Source organism: Fonsecaea pedrosoi, assembly GCF_000835455.1.
Source record: "Fonsecaea pedrosoi CBS 271.37 unplaced genomic scaffold supercont1.6, whole genome shotgun sequence".
Classification (NCBI taxonomy): domain Eukaryota; kingdom Fungi; phylum Ascomycota; class Eurotiomycetes; order Chaetothyriales; family Herpotrichiellaceae; genus Fonsecaea; species Fonsecaea pedrosoi.
In genome coordinates this window covers 2,493,073-2,513,433 of record NW_013550610.1, presented here as the reverse complement: position 1 = coordinate 2,513,433, position 20,361 = coordinate 2,493,073, and the positions used below count along the sequence as shown (strand labels likewise).

General features: G+C 52.0%; 5 protein-coding genes across 5 annotated transcripts; 4 read left to right on the top strand and 1 right to left on the bottom strand.

Moving 5' to 3' along the window:
• Positions 1 to 469: 469 nt before the first annotated feature.
• Positions 470 to 3,772, top strand: Z517_09739 (uncharacterized protein; the record flags this gene model as incomplete). The annotated part of the gene is made up of 1 exon (XM_013425647.1): positions 470 to 3,772. One exon carries the CDS (start codon positions 470 to 472, stop codon positions 3,770 to 3,772), a length of 3,303 nt encoding a protein of 1,100 aa, XP_013281101.1.
• Positions 3,773 to 4,365: 593 nt separating this feature from the next.
• On the top strand, positions 4,366 to 7,703 carry Z517_09738 (oxoglutarate dehydrogenase (succinyl-transferring), E1 component; the record flags this gene model as incomplete). The annotated part of the gene is made up of 4 exons (XM_013425646.1): positions 4,366 to 4,569; positions 4,629 to 6,860; positions 6,922 to 7,102; positions 7,165 to 7,703. 4 exons carry the CDS (start codon positions 4,366 to 4,368, stop codon positions 7,701 to 7,703), a joined length of 3,156 nt encoding a protein of 1,051 aa, XP_013281100.1.
• A 1,885-nt stretch (positions 7,704 to 9,588) lies between these two features.
• On the top strand, positions 9,589 to 11,322 carry Z517_09737 (uncharacterized protein; the record flags this gene model as incomplete). Its single annotated transcript, XM_013425645.1, has 1 exon — positions 9,589 to 11,322. One exon carries the CDS (start codon positions 9,589 to 9,591, stop codon positions 11,320 to 11,322), a length of 1,734 nt encoding a protein of 577 aa, XP_013281099.1.
• A 2,299-nt stretch (positions 11,323 to 13,621) lies between these two features.
• Positions 13,622 to 14,179, top strand: Z517_09736 (uncharacterized protein; the record flags this gene model as incomplete). Its single annotated transcript, XM_013425644.1, has 1 exon — positions 13,622 to 14,179. One exon carries the CDS (start codon positions 13,622 to 13,624, stop codon positions 14,177 to 14,179), a length of 558 nt encoding a protein of 185 aa, XP_013281098.1.
• An 890-nt stretch (positions 14,180 to 15,069) lies between these two features.
• Positions 15,070 to 17,820, bottom strand: Z517_09735 (uncharacterized protein; the record flags this gene model as incomplete). The annotated part of the gene is made up of 2 exons (XM_013425643.1): positions 15,070 to 17,199; positions 17,254 to 17,820. The coding sequence occupies 2 exons, from the start codon at positions 17,818 to 17,820 to the stop codon at positions 15,070 to 15,072; spliced, it is 2,697 nt and encodes an 898-aa protein (XP_013281097.1).
• Between the last annotated feature and the right edge of the window lie 2,541 nt (positions 17,821 to 20,361).

Genomic DNA, 20,361 nt, shown 5'->3' with positions numbered 1-20,361 from the left:
TTCATTATTCCCAAACGCCTTTCAAAAAGTGGTGTGGAGATGGGCTGACGACTGCCAATGTGGCACCTCGATTGGCCGACCCTTCCACTCTCATCCCGCGACGGATCAAGTCTCGACATCCGAATGCGTGGAATTAAGCTGTCAACACACTCTTCGTCTCAATGCTATCCAGCCTTGTCAACAGCAAACAGTACTCAGATCTCTCCACGGCATTTCTCATCTGAAAACTCTTCGACACTGCCCCGCTACCAGTCTGTGCTTCGATACGGACCGCACCCATTGCCTGCGAGAACTGCACACCGCAGTCGAGTCCACCATTTATTTGCGCGCCCGAGCAATCGTTCTTCTACCCTTTTAGCAATGCAGCAGCCGTAAATCTTTGTCCTTCTAGGCTGGGGGGAAGTCGGAGAATGGTCAAGAGTGAACCTCCAGCGGTTATTTCCACTTGTTGCTACTCGAGGACTACAATATGAACGCCAACAAGCCGTCCTATGCCCCTCTGCAGCGTCGCAGGCGGAGATCTGACCAGATTTCACCATCCTCTCCCTCCTATCCAAGACGACTTCTTGACCGTCCAAATAGATACAGCGAGGCGCTCAGTCCTATCGACACGCCGTCCGCGACAGATGAGTCGGACAGCCCTTCGCTCAGCCTAAACCTCACACTCACATCTCCCCTCTACGACCGCTCTGCGTCCGTACCATCCGTCCCTCCTTTTCTCAAATCCCCTGCGGTCGAACCGAAACATCAACAGAGATCGTCCGAGGAAACTGGGCGCCACAGGCTTGGACCGCCTGACGAAGCTGCCCGCCCTGCGACAAGTGACGCGATCGAGCGGAACAACGCTGTTCCCATCTCCTATGCAAAATCCCCAGTGATAGGATCAGACTCCGCATCTAAGCCGTCTGCTGTTCCGCCCTCTGTCCGTCTCGATACTGGAGAGAGAAAGGTGCTTGACCCGCCCGTCAAGCTCGGAGACAATGCGTTGTCTCCAAGCCTGAGAAACTACAGCTTTTCCACCCAAATATCAGACAAATCTGTGCATGATGAAGCAGTTCCAGCGAAAGGACATACGGGAAAAAAGAGCAGGCTGAATCTGCTGAATCCAATGAGTTTATTGGCCCGTCGCAGGTCTTCCCAGAATCAGAGACTCGAGGATGTTAATCTCACGCTGTCGGTACCGGCCTTGCCAGATAATTTTGACCCAAGTATCCGAGGAAAAGTTGTCCATGACTTCTCTGTTCCACGATCGCGAAGGCTTTATTCTCACAACGACATCAGCAGTGTAGAATCTCCAGCGTTGCGTTCTGGGTACGGACCAGACCCCAGCAGAAGCAATGATTCACCCAAATCCCGATTGGTCCCAAATGGACCACCAAGTATGCCACACAGCCCGATGTTCAAGGAACACTTTCAGGATGACCGACCAGCATTGCAACCCGAACGGACGGGTTACCTACACAATATTCATACACTCACCATGCCCAACGACCACCTAGATGAGAGTAGCGTACCAGCATTCGCCAGACGGCTACCGTCTGCTGTTCCACAAGCAGGGCCGGATCCCAGGCCTGGATTACACGAGGAAGGAAGCAAGCCAGCACCGCAGCGACCACCACCGGGAAAGGAGAATCTACCGTTGCCCCCGAGAGGAGAGGCCTCCCCAGAAGCCTCCCCACCGCCTCCGACGCCTCCTCCGAAGAGTACACCGTCCCCAAAGTTTGATATTCCGCCACCGGCGGCGATTCCAAAGCACATGACCAGTACTTCCTCACGATTTAGCTTTCAGATCGGAGGGGGAGGATCGTCAGCGCAAGAGAAGTTGCTCGAAGAGAAACATAAACAACACGAGGCGATCAAGAAGACCACTGTGCCGGATGGAGACGAAGAGGACGAGTATGCTGACTATGACTTCGATGCGGATGACGGTCTAGAGGAAATGATCCCTGGAGTCAACGCAGACTTTGACGAAGATGATGGTTTCGGTAACGACATTCCGGTAGGGAATGCGCTTGTGGCTCGTTACGGTCCATCAGAAACCGAAGAATTGATCGCGTCCGATGTCAAGACCACGACTTTACAGCGACAATCGCTACAAGGATTCCACTTTACTCCTCAATCCATGACATTTAGTCCCACGAGCACCAATAATGCGTCACAGCCTACTCCCCGCGACCACGAAGGCTTTGCTATTGGGATTGCCGACTCGAGAGAGTCTTTCCAAGATGGAAATCTAGAATTTCCTCCGAACGACAGCGTCGTTGACGTTGAAAAGGTGCCGATGCTCGGAGGGCTGGGCATCACGACGGCCGAAATACACGGCAGACGCTCTCAGCAGACCTCTCGTCCTCAAGGAGGGGTTTTTGATGATGAAGACCTATATTTTGACGATGGCGAGTTCGATCACATCGAATTGGATCCTTCGGGAACAACTTTTGACGAACAACTATTTGATGACGATACAGGCAGAATCCGCGATATACCAGCTGAAAATGCCCGAAAATTCGAGGCAGCCAAACAAGCAGCGGGTCTGGACGGGGAAGTGAAGGCTGTCAACCATTGGGAGGACGCCGTCGAAAAACTTTCATTGAACCACAATGATCATCAGAACAGTGTCAACGCAAACTCCGGAGAAGTTGTTCCGAATAGCCACGGGAACTTCGGTCGTGGTGGCTCCATCACCGGACTCACCGAAACGAATCTCGCTGCGTATCACGACGCTTTGGCGTTCGCAGCCAACCAAGCTGCTGCAAATGGCAGATTTGATCGAAAGGTCAGCTTCAGTCAGAACTCAGATGATACTTCACAGTCGCCATTTGAAAGCAGTCAGCATGGAGTCGTCTCTGAAGATAGCCGTATCAGCTACAATTTTGGCTCCGCCATTGCTGAGGACGATGGATTTCCTTTCGACGATGATATGGATGACGATCCCATGATTGCAGAGGCTAACGCCGAAGTCCTGGAGAACGACGACGAAGGGTATTATGGTCAAGAGTTTGGGTTTTATGCTCGATCCTACGGAAAAGGCAATACAGAGCTTGTTAATGGCGGCTACTTTGCGGACCGGGGATCCAACGGGGTAAAGCGAAGTCACAGTGGGAAGGCCAATTTCCAGGAACCCAGCTTGACGCCAATCACCGAACGCAGTGAGTGGAGTACTCGCAACTCGGTGGTATCATTGGCGATACCAGGGGGGATGCCTGCTTCAGCCCATTCGATGCCCAGTCCCGGGATTGCGGAGTTACTTCAACAACTTGACTCCCCGGGTTATGATGATGATATGAGCTTTAGTGGACTGATGAAGCTCAGAGGCAGAACATTCGGAGGGAGCTCGTCGAGTATCAGCAGCTCAGCAGCAGGGAATCCGGCTAGTTCCCCACTTGCGCACGTTTCCAACCATCAGTTCCCCCATTCGGATCTTAATGCGAACCGGATGGCATCCTCAATCCATGGGCGGACGTCGCCAGCTGGAATCCCTGAGTCGGAGGAAGAAGATGAAGACTCTAAAAACCTCACATTGACACAGAACACGCCGCGGAAGAAAATGAGTGAGCCTGTGGTAGTAACGTCACAGGAGGAACTACCATCGTCTCCGGTATCTGCTGGGTTTGAAAGACGGAAAGGCCATCACAGCCGGACCAGCAGTGGTGCGGAAAGCGTAAGCTATGCTCGTGATTTGGATGGTGGATGGGTTTTGGAGAGGAGAAGGACGGATGAAGGGAGCGGAACTGAAGTTATTGACCGCGAGTATCTAGCTGGAGCTCGGATCTGAGAGCAGGATAATATGCGGAAGTATACCTGCGAAAGATGAGGGTCGCCTGATTGGATATAGATTATGGCCTTGCAAAAGTACATTGGAGATGACGATATGATACCCCATAGAAACTTGAAATATATATACACTTGTATACAAGTACTCAGCAACACTGTGCCTTGTACAGGTAGGTGATGTACAAGTACTTGGTATATTGTCAGCACTTGAAGAGAGGAGAAGGATTGGTTCGGCGTTCCTGCCAAGTTTAGACGCACCAATCATATCATGTTTATGATTCATGCATCTCTGGCTTGTCTCGGCATCGGCTATGTTTCCCCATTCACGTGCGACTTTTTTTACAGGGCAGCACCTCTTCCTAAACTGGTTTGCGGGATTTGCGTAATAACAGCCTTGACCTTTTGATCTAGGACTTCCTCACACTTCCGCTTCTTGCACCTTCAATCTCGACTCTTCGTTGTCTATCCCTAGTCTCAACCGCCTTCCACTCTCGTGTCAGTGGTGTGGCTCAGGTGCGGTTCGCTCATTTGAACCTGTTTTCTTCTCCTATGGATCATTCTCTGTATCATTAGCTCACCATCACCACCCACATCATGTATCGCTATGCTGCGGGCAAGCTCCCCTTGCGAGCTGCGCAAGCTTCAAGGGCTTTCTGCACTTCATCCAATGTCAGCGTGGTCTCCGGAGGTCGTCGCAATGCCCTCGTCGCCGGGTGGAAACCACTAGCTGTCATGGCTCACAGCTCAATGCAGCGCAGGAGCTATGCTATGGCAGCTGAAGAGAGCAACAAGGGGGTGGTATGTATCTCCCTAGGTGCTGCTGTGTGGAGAGAAGAATTGTCTGAACGTTCCAACAGGATCCTAACGATTCCTTCCTGCAAGGCAACACCGCGAACTACATCGACGAAATGTACATGGCATGGAAGCAAGACCCGTCGTCTGTCCATGTCTCGTGGCAAGCCTACTTTCACAACATGGAAGAAGGGACGATGCCCGTGTCGAAAGCATTCCAGCCTCCTCCGGGCCTCATTTCCCAAGCTGAAGGGGCAGCCAGCCTCGCTCCCAGCGCAGTGGCCGGCACTGCAGGCGAAGACGTCACAAATCACTTGAAAGTCCAGCTGCTTGTCAGAGCATATCAGTCAACCGGACATCACAAAGCCAAGACCGATCCTCTTGGTATCCGTGGCGAGGCAGAAGCATTTGGATACCGCAGACCAAAAGAGTTGGAGCTGGATCACTATGGCTTTACGGAGGCCGACCTGGACCAAGAATTTGTCCTTGGACCAGGTATTCTCCCCAGATTTGCCACCGAGTCGCGGAAGAAGATGAAACTGCGTGATATCATCGCTGCCTGCGAGAAGATCTATTGCGGGTCATATGGTGTCGAGTACATCCACATTCCGGATCGAGAGCAATGTGACTGGATCAGAAACCGGATTGAAGTGCCAACCCCGTACAAATACTCTGTGGATGACAAGCGCCGCATCCTCGACAGACTGATCTGGAGCTCCAGCTTTGAAGCTTTCTTGGCCACAAAGTACCCCAACGACAAGCGCTTTGGATTGGAAGGTTGCGAGACTCTCGTTCCGGGCATGAAAGCCATGATTGACAGGAGCGTGGACTATGGGATCAAAGACATTGTCATTGGGATGCCGCACAGAGGAAGACTGAACGTTCTGAGCAACGTCGTCCGCAAACCCAACGAGTCCATCTTTAGTGAATTTTCGGGCACCACTGAGGCAAGTGACGAAGGCTCCGGTGATGTCAAGTACCATCTCGGCATGAACTTTGAACGACCGACGCCGTCTGGCAAGCGCGTCCAACTGTCCCTGGTTGCCAATCCTTCTCACTTGGAAGCCGAGGATCCCGTTGTGCTGGGAAAAACCAGGGCCATTCAACACTACAATGATGACGAGAAGAAACACCAAACAGCGATGGGTGTCTTGCTTCACGGTGACGCTGCCTTCGCGGCTCAAGGGGTGGTCTACGAAACGCTGGGTTTCCATGCTCTCCCTGCGTACTCCACTGGTGGTACGATCCACATCATCGTTAACAACCAGATTGGGTTCACCACCGATCCCAGATTCGCCCGATCGACTCCTTACTGCTCGGATATCGCCAAGGCAATCGACGCCCCTGTTTTCCATGTCAATGGCGACGATGTAGAAGCTGTCAACTTCGTCTGCCAACTGGCTGCTGACTGGAGAGCTGATTTCAAGAAAGACTGCGTCATCGACATTGTCTGCTATCGGAAGCAGGGTCACAACGAGACGGATCAACCGGCCTTCACTCAACCGCTCATGTACAAGCGAATAGAGTCCATCAAGCCTCAAATCGACAAGTATGTTGACAAGCTGATCGAGGAGGGCACCTTCACCAAAGAAGACATCGACGAGCACAAGAAATGGGTTTGGGGAATGCTCAATGACAGCTTCGATCGAAGCAAAGACTATCAACCTACGGGCAAGGAATGGCTGACCTCCGCCTGGAATGGCTTCAAATCGCCCAAGGAGCTCGCCACCGAAGTCCTTCCCCATCCTCCCACTGGAGTTCCATCTGATATGCTGAAAGAGATCGGGGCAAAGATTGCTGATGCCCCGGAGGGTTTCACCGTCCATCGTAACCTCAAACGTATTCTCGCTGGTCGCAAGAAGGCTGTTGAGGAGGGCAAGGGCATTGATTGGTCGACGGCTGAGGCTCTCGCCTTCGGCACCCTTTGTCTTGAAGGTCACCATGTTCGTGTGTCCGGCCAGGATGTTGAGCGAGGCACCTTCTCCCAGCGTCATGCTGTTTTGCACGACCAGGAGACCGAAGCGACCTGGACACCTCTCAATAATCTTGCCAAAGAGCAAGGAGCCTTTACTATCTCCAACTCGTCCTTGAGTGAGTACGGAGTTTTGGGTTTTGAATATGGCTACTCTCTCTCGTCGCCCAATGCGCTTGTCATGTGGGAAGCGCAATTTGGAGATTTTGCCAACAACGCCCAATGTATCATTGATCAATTCATCGCATCGGGAGAGGTCAAGTGGCTGCAAAGGTCTGGCCTCGTCTGCTCCCTCCCTCATGGTTATGATGGACAGGGACCTGAGGTAAGTTTTTTCCACAACCCTGTCTGGACTGATGAACAAGACTAACTTCTTGGTCCTACAGCACAGCAGTGGCCGCATGGAACGGTATCTGCAACTCTGCAATGAGGAGCCTCGAGTATTCCCGTCACCAGACAAGCTTGATCGACAGCACCAAGACTGCAACATGCAGGTGGCATACATGACGACGCCGTCCAACTACTTCCACATTCTCCGACGACAGATGAACAGGCAGTTCAGAAAACGTGAGTAAAAACACTATCCCTGGGAAAACATGGTGCTTGACTGACATACTGTCTACTACTAGCATTGATTGTGTTCTTCTCGAAATCGCTTCTTCGCCATCCTCTTGCCCGGTCCGACTTGGAAGACTTTACGGGCGATTCCTACTTCCAATGGATCATCCCAGATCCAGAGCACGGCAAGGGAATCGTTGAGGCAGACGAGATTGACCGCGTCGTCTTATGCACGGGTCAAGTGTATGCAGCTTTGCATAAGCACCGTGCGGACAAGGGCATCAAGAACGTTGCAATCACCCGCATCGAGCAGCTCAACCCCTTCCCATGGGCACTATTGAAAGAGAATCTCGACACTTATAAGAACGCCAAGACGATCGTTTGGTGTCAGGAGGAGCCTCTCAACGCTGGAGCATGGAGTTTTGTTCAACCACGGATTGAAACGCTACTGAATGAGACGGAGCACCACAACAGACGGCACGTCATGTACGCAGGCCGAGATCCTAGTGCCTCAGTCGCGACGGGTCTGAAAGCCACCCACATTAAGGAAGAGCAAGCACTGCTCAATGACGCCTTCACGGTCACGCAGGATAAGCTGAAGGGTGAATGACTAGCCGACGGCGTGACGGGGGCGAAAGTGGTAGAGGGGTGATGATAATGATGAGATGTGAAAATCTGTCACCGAGGTGGAGGTTGTGACAGCATTGCTATAAGCGTGGTGGAGGTGATGGAGACTGGCTTCAAGGGCTGTCGGCATTGTGTCTGGTGTGGTCCTCGTAGGACAGCATCCGGCAGCAATACCTAGCACCTGCCTGACTTTCTGATACCCACTGCCTTACAAATATCAGTACAAAGTTACTGAGTCGGTATATGTAGGTGCTCTCTATGGCAGTAGCACTATTTTGCTTATCGTTGTTCGGCTACTATGTTGAGAATCAAAATGTCGTCAAATTGAATTATGATCGAATTGGATACCTCCATGCCTCTTTTCAGTTCACTTTGACTGTGTCCATAAGTCCGGCTGCAGGCATCGACGCGAGGCTGGCCGAATCGCCCTTCCGCAAGGCTTCGACCAGGCATGACGAGGCTGGGAATTTCCCCTGACTCCCTGACCACCGTGACCCCCTCGTAGAAGTTCTCAGGTTCTTTGTTTGACAGCAAGACTTCACGTGGACAATCATGCAGACTATTTTTCAGGAGGGCAGAGATGGGGATGAGGTGAGAAAAGCCAGAAACGCCAGACGGGACAGACGAAACGGAAAAGACAGGAGGTAATTAAGCGAGTTCTCTCTCCCACCCCCTAATTGGACACTAGACGGGTAGCTAGGCGCCGAGTAGGGTTGATTGGTTGGTTGAATAAGCTCTGGCAGACATTGGACATTGGACATTGGAGCATTTGGGCATCAACCACGCGTGGGCTTTGTTGTCTTTTGGGGGGGGGGGGGTTGTTCTCCTTCGTCTGTCTATTCTTTATTGGCTCGTACAGAAAGCCGTCCGGTCTGGGACAAAGCGGAAAGAAAGAGGGAGAGAGAGACAGACAAGGCTGATCTATCAGGGAGAGAGGCTTTCAGTACCCGAGACAGAAACAATTGGTCGAAACCCCCTTTTTGTCGTCCTTCTCGTTGTTGTCTATGTATCAGGCATTAGGTATTGGCAATGCATATGAGAAATGCTGCGGAAGCGGTGAGGTAGTTCCGTTGAAGTGAAGGCTTCGCATGTCTCTCTCTCCCTCTCCCTATGTGAGTGCTCAGCCACTGGCTCGCTTTGAGGAAAGTCAACTGTCTTGTCCATAACAAAGGAACAACCCCTATTAGCAACGAATGAGACTCACCTCCTTTACAGCAACTGAGACTCACAACGCGGCGGGTTCCGCTCTGCTCCGTTAACTGCCCTGCTTCGAACTGCCCCATGTAGATTGAATTGAACTGAATTGATTGTCCAAGGCAGTTTTAGTGTCTCAAAATCTTGCCTTGATGTCCTTTGTTTGCACGGGGGAACGCAGCCCTGCCCTGCCCCTGGCCAAGGCTGTTGGCTTTGTCGTCCAGCGAGACAGTATGCTCAGGCATTGTCGACGACTGTGCTTTGGGTGCAAGGCAAGGCATCTCGATGCCACAGCCTCGCCGGGGTTGGATGCTGATGCTGAAGACCACGGCGATCCCTTAAGTAGTAGCGAAGTGTACCTGTTCTTTCATCTGCATTCTCAGAGTGCAACTCAACACAGCAACAAGATCGTCTTCGGAAGCCGTTACTTCATCCCTCTGCAAGCAAGCAAAGCAAAGCCAGCCAGCAATTCCGACACACTCTCAAAGGCCCAAAACGCAGAGACAAAGCAGCAGCAGCAGCAGCTCGTTGTCCCCTCAAATAGCATCAACCGTGGGCGATAAGGGGCCACCAGGTATCTTCCTATCACCAGGTACCTACCTGACCTTCTCCTTTTCTTTCCCCTTGCCAGTAAAGCCTTCGATACTTCTTCGACAGCGGTAGTGCTTCTGCCCATGGACAAGCAACAGCGTGCTTCAGTGCGTTCTTCGATGAAGTACGGTCAGTTGTCTCCTTACTATATAGTACCATATACAAATACCTATCTGACACCGTTAGCAGGATCGGTGGGGTCGAGACCAGGAGTCCACGAGCATAGGACAGACAACGAACCTCGTGTCTACTCCGAACTGCCATCCTTCCCTCATTTTGACCAACCGACCCCACCTGAAGCGTCTCTAGAAGAGCTCTGCAGCAAGTATCCGAACCACATTCGCGGGTCTTACCTTGACGCCTTCATCCAGTGGCATTGGTCGGCCACTGACATATACTCCTGCTTGACGGACAAGGCCATCGAGGAGTTCAAGTCGTTCGGCATCACGAAATCCAAGGCCTGGGCAAACCGAGCCAACTTCTTGACGAAGAGACTCGACGCCCGCCTGTCGAGCCTTTCTGCTGAAGAAGTCACCGCCTTGTGCACTGCACCAAAGATCCGACCATGCATGATGGACGGCACTGAGAAATACGGCGCGTCGAAACTCCAGGGCAAGTTTCCCAATCCCACTGCTCCAGCGATTCGGAGATACCCTCACCGTCAAGCCAGAGACGACAGATCCCCTCGACAACTGGCATTGACAAGAACATTCAAGCACAACGGGAGAGAGCACCAGCTTTGGGATTCGGCCGAAGACCTGCATCGGTACAAAGAATGCATGGTGGGTTACTGGAGCCAGTCGCGAGTGCGTGCTGGTCAGATCATCGATGCCGACACCGTGTATAGTGCTAGCCAAGGTCTCCAACGCAAGCGACTCATTCTGCGCATGACAAACTGGCCATGCAACTCTGCGAGCGAGAGCTTCTTCAGCTTTCGGAATATTCGCAATTGCCCAGCCTTTGAAAGTGCAATCTTTGACCTGGTTGCGGCGCCCGTCATAAGTATGCTGGATTCTCCGAATGTGCAGGTCTCATCTCAGCCACTACGTACGGCTCGAGAGTCGGCAGTGTCTTATGTTCTGATGGTCCAGATCGCCAGATTGGCCAGATTGAATGACTTCGCGGCAGCGATACCGGCCGGAGCATTGACGGCCGGGCTGGTGGATGAAGTACTGTCATGGACCGCAGACCTTGACAGCGATGCCTCCAAGGCGGTGCAACCAGGCTTTGGCCCTGCACATCCGCAGTCAGAAGACGTCCCTCTCTCTCATCAGAGTAGCCTGGAGCCTGACAGAACGCCAAATGCTAGCGACTCAGGTGCACTGTCCTCACACGGCTCGAAGCGAAAAAGACCAAACTCTCCGACCGCAGCGAAACCTGCCAAGCGAGTGAGATTTGCCGAATCCACCACCGAATTGGAATCTACGGATTTGGCCACAGATGCAAACGGGAACCTCGACGAAAACCCGACTTCAGCCATCAAAGGAGAAGACGTCGCTTTGTCTCCCAATCTGCCGATGCAAGATATGCTTGAAGGCTTCGATTTGGATCCTCTGCCATGGGAGCCTATCCATGGTGGGTTAGATCTCGCGTTGGATTTGACGGCCGCTGACATGCCTGTTGCGTATGAAGAGACTGAATCCGAGTGGGCGGTGATATTGTCAGAAGCTTTTGACCAGGATAGTGCCGACGGAAACTCGGATGAGAACGAGGTAACGACATCTTCGGGGTTGCCGGAGCTGGCTGACAACGACGAAGAGTGGTTGCGGGAGGCCATAGAGAATGCGGCGGAGTTTCACGGTGACGCACTCCCTTGACTACATGGGGCATGAGCATTGTGACTGAAGCCTTCCATGGAGGCAACAGGATGTCTTTGAAGATGGCCATGGCGGTACCTGGAGAGTCTACCGTGTAGACGATAGGATCTTGGGTTTCTTTGTACGACGACTTCAGGGCGTCCGCTTGCCGAGGATGACGACCGAGATATAGGTCGTGTTTCCTCTTAGGGGCCTGTTGCTGTGAGAACCTCCTGCTGATCGCTTGCACGAATTTAAGCACGACTGATGGAGTGGAGTGGATGGAGACGGGTGTGTTAAGTAGAGCAGTGAATCGGTGTTCAGATGTTGGCTGAGCAGTCCTAGCAGTTACTTGAGCGAGTGACGGCAATCTGCCCTGGTGCTGAGCACCGTCAATCCAATACCGAATCATTCAGTCAAAGCCATAGGTTCTGACGATCTCTTTTCAGTTGTTTCTTCCCTGCTCTATCAATCTCGAAAGATAGTAGGCGGCGAGGCGGGTATGGTTAAGAACAGGTGGGCACGGTTGTATTCGAAAGGTTCTATGCGTGTAAATTGCTGGTAGTTGCGAAGCTGACAAACTCGAGAGGCAGCATGCCTTCGAGGCAGCTTCAAAGTGCTTGCACCACCCATTTCTTTCTTGCTCATTGATTTGATGCACAGGCCATGGCGCCGTTGAAGAGGACTTATCTCTCTGCTGGGAGATGGTAAATCAGTGTCTCTTCGTAGGAAAAATGGATTGTATACGCCATTCAATGTCCAAAGGAAACTTGCATCACTTTTGCTTGAGTCAGATCATGTCGCAGGCCATGAACCCGCGACTGATGGAGCTGTGAGTCCCATGTACTTTATATCCTCCGCAGACTTTTGCATGGTCCTCTTGTAGGTAGCTTGACGGGATTGAGAGCCAGAATCACCTGTCTGCGTTCACGGCTATACTGGCAGAGTCCTGTCAACAGGTCGACTGCCGAATCTGACCAGTCACCCCTGACAAACAGAGCCTTGTTGTTCCCCAGCCGTGCACAGTGTGTCATGGAAACCAAGATCTCTTTGTCTCACAGACGCTCACAGTAGAGCTGGTGACTGCCACTTCGAAAGTTGCCATCAGTGAGCTATCAGACGACTTTGTTTGCTGCTCAAGTCGCGTGGACAGCGCTGGAAACACCGGCTAAGGGCGGAGATAGTTGAGATCTTGGTTCGTCGTTGTTCGAGGTTCAGGACTGCTGATTAGTGGGCCGTTGGAGAGCAACATGAACCATGGAACATGTGTATAAGTCGCATGACGTGGGATTTGCAGCCTCTCCTTGTTTGGTGTCATCGAAGATGAGTGCGGTCTGTTTGCATGGCCTCAGCATTTAAGTCGGTTTTTGCAAACTTGACGATGCCTGTAGACTGCAGTGCGATCATGGTCATCGAGCCAAGTATCCCGTCAAGAGGCAAGTTGTCTGACAGTCACTGCCTCAGTGCACCGCACTGAAAGTGATATCAATCCTCCTTGGCGCGTTCAAAGCTGTGACAGTCTATTCACGACTGTAGGTCAGCCGGACAGAACAAAACAAACCCAAACCCCCAAAGCGCGTCTTCGTTCTTCGACCAAAATTTTCCTTCCTCATCTTCATTCCACAGCACAATTCTCCTGGAAACCTCATTCCAGCAAAGCCTCATTCATTCCTCAATCAAGCAAAGCCTTGTTCGATACCCATTCAATAAAAGCCTCATTCGGTCCTCAGTCAGGCAAAGCTTCGTTCAGTCGTCAAGCAAGAAAAGCCTTGTTCGATCCTCATCCGAGAAAAGCATTGTTCAGTCCTCAGTCGACACAATGAATCAACAGTCGCTTCCCACCACCCCTGGACCGGCAGGGCAGCAAGCAAACACAAACCCTGTTCGCACACCACGAAGCCGCCCAGTGGTTCCTCGCTCTGACACACCTCAGTTGGTACCTGCAAACTTCCGATTTCCAACAAGTGCAACAAGGTTGGGCACGGGGCTCAGATCGGGTCAAAATTATCTAGTCCTCAGGGATGGTGACCGCCACCCCGTCACCAGGGTGCCTCTTATCATAGAGCGTGGCCGAAGTGACCGCCACCGAGGAGGGCATTACCCTCATCAAGACACTCCGCTTCCCGCAGGACTCACCCTCTCATCAATCATCCTCTTCTACCCAAGGCACGCCTGGGGCACAATGCTGCGCATCTTTCTTGCTGAAGGGTGGGGCGCCGATCGAATTTGGCACCTCATGCCTACCGATATGAGAAATACCAGGGGGGCAACCCGGCCCTGGAACTATATTCAAGCGGCCATGGGCCGAGAGATAGATAGAATGGCCTTCGAAGAGACAGGGGTTCGACGGGTACCCCCCAGGAGGGAAAGGAGAAATGCAGAGAACGACTCCGAAGAGAACGAGCAAGATGCTCACGGCGCTCTGGGCACTGGAGCTAGTGCTGCAACATCAACGTCAGCCTCTCACCACCAGACAATACTTGCAGAATCTGATCTCACGACCAGACAATTGCAAGAGATTACAAGAATCACCCAGGCAAGAGGTCGTGAGCTTCAGCAAGCGATCCTCGCCCACCATGTGGGAGATGAGGACGCACAAATGAGGAGGTGGAGGCAACGCCGCCAAGACTGGGGGACACAGATCAGTGACGCCTACACGAGTGACACTGGGGAGCGCATGACCACAGCCAACCCCGTCCAGATGCTCCGACTCCTCTGGCGCTGCCAGAATCGACAACTCCAGGACCAGACACTGGAGGACTATCAAGCAAGGGCCAACTGGGAAGCTTGGAACATGTTTGCGAGACAGTCCCAAGTGTTCGTGAGGGAGCTTGAGGCAGAGTTGGCGGCAGCGCAAGAGCCTGTTAGTGAAGAGTGAGAGAGCGCCGGTTGGAAGTGGGACGCGACGGTGTTCCTTGTTGTTGAGGGGGTCCGTGGAAGTCAAGATTTGTCTGCAGCGAAGTGAGATGGGATGGCGGCTCAAGGAAGACAAGGCATGCGATGAGCGCAGTGAGGTGATCTCACTGCTCGCGGCGTGTGTGAGATAGACGGGTTCGTCTTCTGCTGTGTGTTTGGTTGCGTGGTTGAATGAAGGTGAGGAAGGCCTCGCCGGGAACGGACTAGCGCAGGACGGATAATTGTTCTTGCCGAGCGCGCCCACTCCAGCCAGTGTATATTGCATTACATATCAACTAAGGAGGCACGGATGGTTATATACAACGGAATTCACATCCAGTTCATACTCGAGGTTCCTTGTCCTTCCATCTCATCGTCTAGTGTTCTGGAGATTTTATCTTCCATTTCCATCTCCGTCGTCTCAATCCGGAACATCGATGTCGACCACCTGCATCAATCTCTGTGTCCTCCGTTGAAGTTGAAGCCACTTACTTACGCGATACTTACTCTGTGACTATGTTATGGACAACGTGATGGCAGGTCATCGGTTGATATACTTGTTATTGCCTCAGTTGAGTGCTCTTGTCGTACAAGCTATGTACCTCGATGAGAGCTGAAGGACCGCCGTTTGCGATCGAGCCTGACAATCTCAAGTGAGAGTAACCGTCGTCACCATCGTCCGGATGACCTCTGGCGTCGATTCACTGTTTTGTCTTCCGCTATCAAAGTTGCTAGAAAAGTGCAAGTGAAACCGTAGAGCAAAAGTCATTTCACTGATCATTGTCGTTGGACATCAATACTATATATATCACTCAGCGCCTCATGTTCGGACACCTAGCCATTCATTGACCCAAAGAAAAACACAAATGATCTTTACAGAGTGTAAACCTCCCCACTGTCCTCCAGAAACATGATTTGATTCGCCTCATTCATTGTCCTAAGCGCAGCAGTAATCTCCTCTTGGGAGAATTCAGTCCCACGAGCCTCAGACACGCGATGATTAACGGCAGCACTGACATCCGCGACAGTAGCCATGTCATTTTGAAACAACGACGTCTGGGTCAGGCCGCCCAAAGCAGCACGGAAAGAGGCGAGCCGTGGCTGAGAAATGCTTGGCTCTGACTCTGCTTCTCCTCCAGACGGTGCTGCATTCGGACCTTGGGACTGTGAGTCGGCTTGGGTCGATGGTAGCTGGGAACTGGGTATAGAGCTGGCTATGCTCATGCGGGACAATTGCGATTCTGCACCCGTCTGTCGCTGACTTCGGGAGGAACTGGCCTGCACGTCCGACTCTGCTGAATCATCGCTTCCAGCATTCGCATTGCTACTAACTCTTCCGCGTGACGTGCCGTTTGTTGTGTTATTGGTGCGGGTCGAACGCTGACTCCTCGTCTGTGGCTTGGGCCCTCGAGCACCGCTGGACCTCGTCCCACGATATGGGGTGTCGTCGTCACTATCGTTGTCCTCGCTTTCCGAGTCGCTCTCCGCTTGCGAGGTATCATCGTTGGCATCACGGGTCTTGCGTCGCTTGTTTCGCCCGTCACCTTTGACGGCAATTTCTCTGAAAAGGGCAAATTTGAGGATCTCTTCTGCCGCAATTGCATCACTCTCTTCGACCCGGCTAGATAGTCGAGCCTTCGCGTGGGCAGTCGATAATCGGATCAGTGTCTCCAATGTTCTTGCCGTCATGGGGCTAGTTCTGCGCTTGTTTGCTTGTAGTTCATCGTTTCGAAGATTGGCATAGGCATTGACGACATAGTGGCTCGCCTCTTCCGTCAAGACCGGCTTACATCTGCTCTTTGCATATTGAATGTATTTCTTGATGAAGCCCATGCTGACAGGCTGGATCTTTTTGTTTCCTCTTGTCCTTTCACCAGCCATAAAACCGGAATGGAGCACCACATTGAACTTTTCGTAGACCAACGATGTCTGACTGGCATTCTGATCTTCTTGGACACCAACTCCAAGCATTTGATTGGATTGTTCCCGGATAGGAGCTCCTTCTTCAGTCCCTGGCTGACGATACTGGTGCATTCGAAGGACATGCTCCGAGACCTCCCGATCTCTTTTGTCATCAATATCGTCCGTGACGATAAAGAGCAGATCGAAACGAGACAAGAGGGAATCGGGAAGAGCGATGTTCTTGTGAGGATCTTTGTTGCTGTCATATTGACCAAAAATAGGGTTTGCAGCTGCAATGACGCTGCATCTGGCGTTCAAGGAGGTATGAATCCCAGCTTTGGCAATGGTGACGGTCTGCTGTTCCATGACTTCGTGGATGGCTACACGGTCCACGTCGCTCATCTTGTCGAATTCATCAATACATACTACACCACGGTCTCCCAAAACCATGGCACCGGCTTCGAGTCTCCTCTCCCCAGTCTCCTTGTCAGACGTGACGGCAGCAGTGAGACCGACTCCGGACGAGCCACGGCCGGTAGTCGCAATTGCCAATGGTGCGGTGTTGAGCACGAAGCGCAGTAGTTGGGATTTGGCTGTTGAAGGGTCGCCCACCATGAGGATGTTGATATCACCTCTCAAGTGGGTGCCATTCGGTAAGTTCTTTTCCATTCCGCCCAAGAGCATGAGCAATATTGCTTTCTTGATGTAGTCGTGCCCATAGATACTGGGGGCCAGACTCTGCGACAGCAAGTCGAAGACATTGTGCTTACGAGCCATTTTGTTGATGTTTCTCACGTCCTGATCCGTGATTGTGGCTTGAGCAATTCCTCCCCCGGCTTTTGAGGACAGGAGGACGATGTTGTTGGCCAAGATAAGGGTCCGAAAGATCGATGATCCCGATCCAGCATTTCTGTTCCCTAATGACCTGAAGATGCCCACCAACTGGATTCGGTCCCCAGGCTTGACGCGATCAACCATGTCATCGTCCAAGAGAACATCCACGCTTCGAGGAAGTTGCCCCGCCGGTGCTCGCTCAGGCATTTCCTGGATGCTGATTGTTTGGTGATCGCGATAGGTACAATAGCCATATTCTGTGACCAACTGTATTCAAGTTAGTTTCACGACAAAAACAAGGTAAACAAGAGTTCATCGTACAGCATTTCCCTCTCCATCTTCCTGTGGATACACACTCAGACTTGCAGGGGCATTGGCACTCATAGTCTGATCCCTGTATTCTCTGAACATGAAAGTGCCCTTTTTCTCATTCCAATGCACACTTTTGACAATCTTTGGTCTGACCAGACTGCACTTTGTGACAATGCCTTCCAAACAGACCATTCTGTTGAGCAGGGAGCTTCCCAATGTTCTAGGGTTGCAGGTATTCTCCCCAAATGAGCCCGAATATGCCACGTAATATAAACGGTCCTCATCTTGCTCGAAAGGGGCACGGTTGGGAATGGTGCCAATGATATTCTTCAGCGCCGCATCGAAGGCAAGAGAATAGTCAAAGGGCGCGTGAAGGATGCCGTCGGCGAGTTCTCGAGAACGAGATCGAATGTCGTCAATGCTAACCACAAGTCGTCTGAGACCGCGGTTTAGCATCAAAACGATGTCGGCACGATAGGATCGGGCTTCATCGTCGGTAGGGTCAAGGAATTCAGTCGCAAGTCTGATTCTATTGCGGACCGCTTCATCGCGCAGCTGAGTAGTACTGAGCGCCATTGTGCACGACCTGTTCGGAGTGAGTGTAGAGGGAGGTTCTGTGCAGAGGAGAATAGAATGGGGCCCATGGGTTTGGAGGAGAAGGTGTCGCGTATCAAGGGACGCGTCGCGCGTGGAGCGCGTAAATTGATCCGGTCGAGCAAACATTCCAACTGACGCTACTACGGCAAAGCATTCGACAACAAATCGCACTCAACCTGCAGTGGCATTCATCACTGGTCCTTGTCACTGTGTCATGGATGTCTATAGGACTGATAACTCAACCGTCGAAAAAGACCTGTCCTAGACTTTCTTGCATCTACGCTGGCCATTGAGCCTTCTCCCACAACCCGAGTCCACAAAGAGTACAGAAGTCCGCGAAGCGGTTAACCGGGTGACATTGCTACCATATCATGAACGGAGCGATGAAGACCATGTGAGCTCCAAGCAGAGTGAGTTATGGAACGGTATGCATTTTCAACTTCATTCGAGCAACTCATTTGAAGCAGGCAAGAGCTCTGCTAAGTTCTGACACTCTCAAAGGAAGAGGGACGTCTTTCTGGTTTAGCAATTTGCCCTCATTTGACTATTGATCTGTTGGCTTCTAGACACTTGTGGCAAGGGTCTAGCAGACGTGACAGCCTTGCCTATCTGGACGATCTCTCCGTCGCCGAGAAGAAGCTTGTCTTGTGTCAATGGAGGAGTACGTCCCAATCGCTTCTAACAACAGGGCGGGCTTGCTCATGCACTTGGTAATGCCCCTTATGGAGCATCATCAATTTGCGCTGATGAGTCCGCCGCAAGGGTGGACGAACGCAATGTCCCAAACCTGACTATCATGTCCGGCACTTCGCAGAAATGTCGACGCCACCTTCGTATCGACTTCGGTATCACAAGGCTCCAGTCCAAGGGCGGTGTCTCGTCTTCATTCGGAGTGTGTACGAGTAAGCACAGAGACCCAACCAGGCACGGCCTTGTTCGGAACCAAAATGGCTACAACCCATTCTCATGATGCGAGCATCGTCTTCGGGTCGAGATCCTGTGCATGGAAGTGTTGGGATATCCAAACACGATCCTGTGGCTGCGCGCAGTGTACTGTCAGCCAGCCAGCATCCTCATAAGGCAAGGCTATACCAGCGAAGCAAAATGAGAGGCAGGGGCAGGTGGCAGCCGAAATGGTTGCAACCTATGCGTTCTGTTGGGCACCGAGGCGTGGAAATGACCACGCGGAGTCCATGTGCTGGAGTGGTACTCGTATGAAGAGGATGCACGGAGGCGACAACAGTCATGGTGAGGTAGCATCGGCAAATCTTCGCTCTACAAGGAGCGTTAGTGAGATCCAAGGCGGGTCATACTAAGCTATGTTGCATGGCGGGAGTGGAGTCGAGATGGGAATCTACTCCATCCAGGTGAATGAGCTGCAAGAGAATCATGATTCTAGAAGGATTCAGGAGGGAGTGATCAATCATACCACTGATGGTAGTGGAGCTCAACTACAATGAGAAAAACTTTGCGTCGTCTCATCGTTGTGGGCATTTGGCCGTTGAAAATGCCACACCAGACGGAGTTTGAGGTTCTTGAGGTCGTAATAATGATGATGGCTGGAGTGAAAAATGTTTGCTGGCTTTGTGCCGAATAATTTTAGCGGCTCGCAGCCACGGGAAGGCGCTTGGACCTACAGTAGGTGCGTAAGAGCGTACCTAGGTATACAGTGCGTGCCTACATACTTACCTAGGTGCAAAGTGTACTTGGGCACCTTGAGTAAACAGGCAAGAAAAGGTTTCTTTAGGTGGTCCTGAAGCCACCTCCAATACTCGTAGATGGTAACCAAAGCCCCTAGGTAAATCCTAGGCAGGTATACGCCCCTCCTCCGGGGTTCTTTTGCCCTAAAGTTTTCCTTGTCAGCCTGGACATGCCTACTAAGGCATTCTAGGCACCATTGATCAACCTCTGGCTCGCGATCAGCTGCTGTCAAATACTTTTGGTAGCGGTTACAACCCGCACTGCCTGCACTACAAGCTGGACGAGTTTCCCGCTCAAACCTTCGCACCATCCAATACCCGAGGAAATTGACCTGCGCCAGGGCTTCTCAGTGGCTCTCTTGAATTTTTCTCAGTAGCTCTAGCTCTTCCTTCCTCTCACCTTGTCGTCATCACTCACATCACTTTCATCACCCGTCACCGTCTATCATCTCTCATCGACCGATGGCTGCATTGGCTTCTTTCCCACTGTCATTCCTCCTCTCGCCCGAACCTAGTCCCACGATTCTCAACGTCAAGTTCTGCCAGAGCAGCCCGCCACAAAATGTCTTCATCGTTGTGTCAAAAGTACGAGTAATACTCGCTCTACACACCCCCATGGGACGACAACGATGATACCTATCCCCGCTTAGCGAGTTCCGCAAATCTAATCTCGGAGGCTCCGTCCTCGGTCGAGGTTAGTTCACGAGATTTTTTTGCGAATCGCCTAAGCTTTTTTCGCGCCCCCGGACCTTGACATCCCTGGCCAACGTTACAGCGTGCTAAACGAACGACCACCAGTCAGCCATTGTTGGTTGCAAGC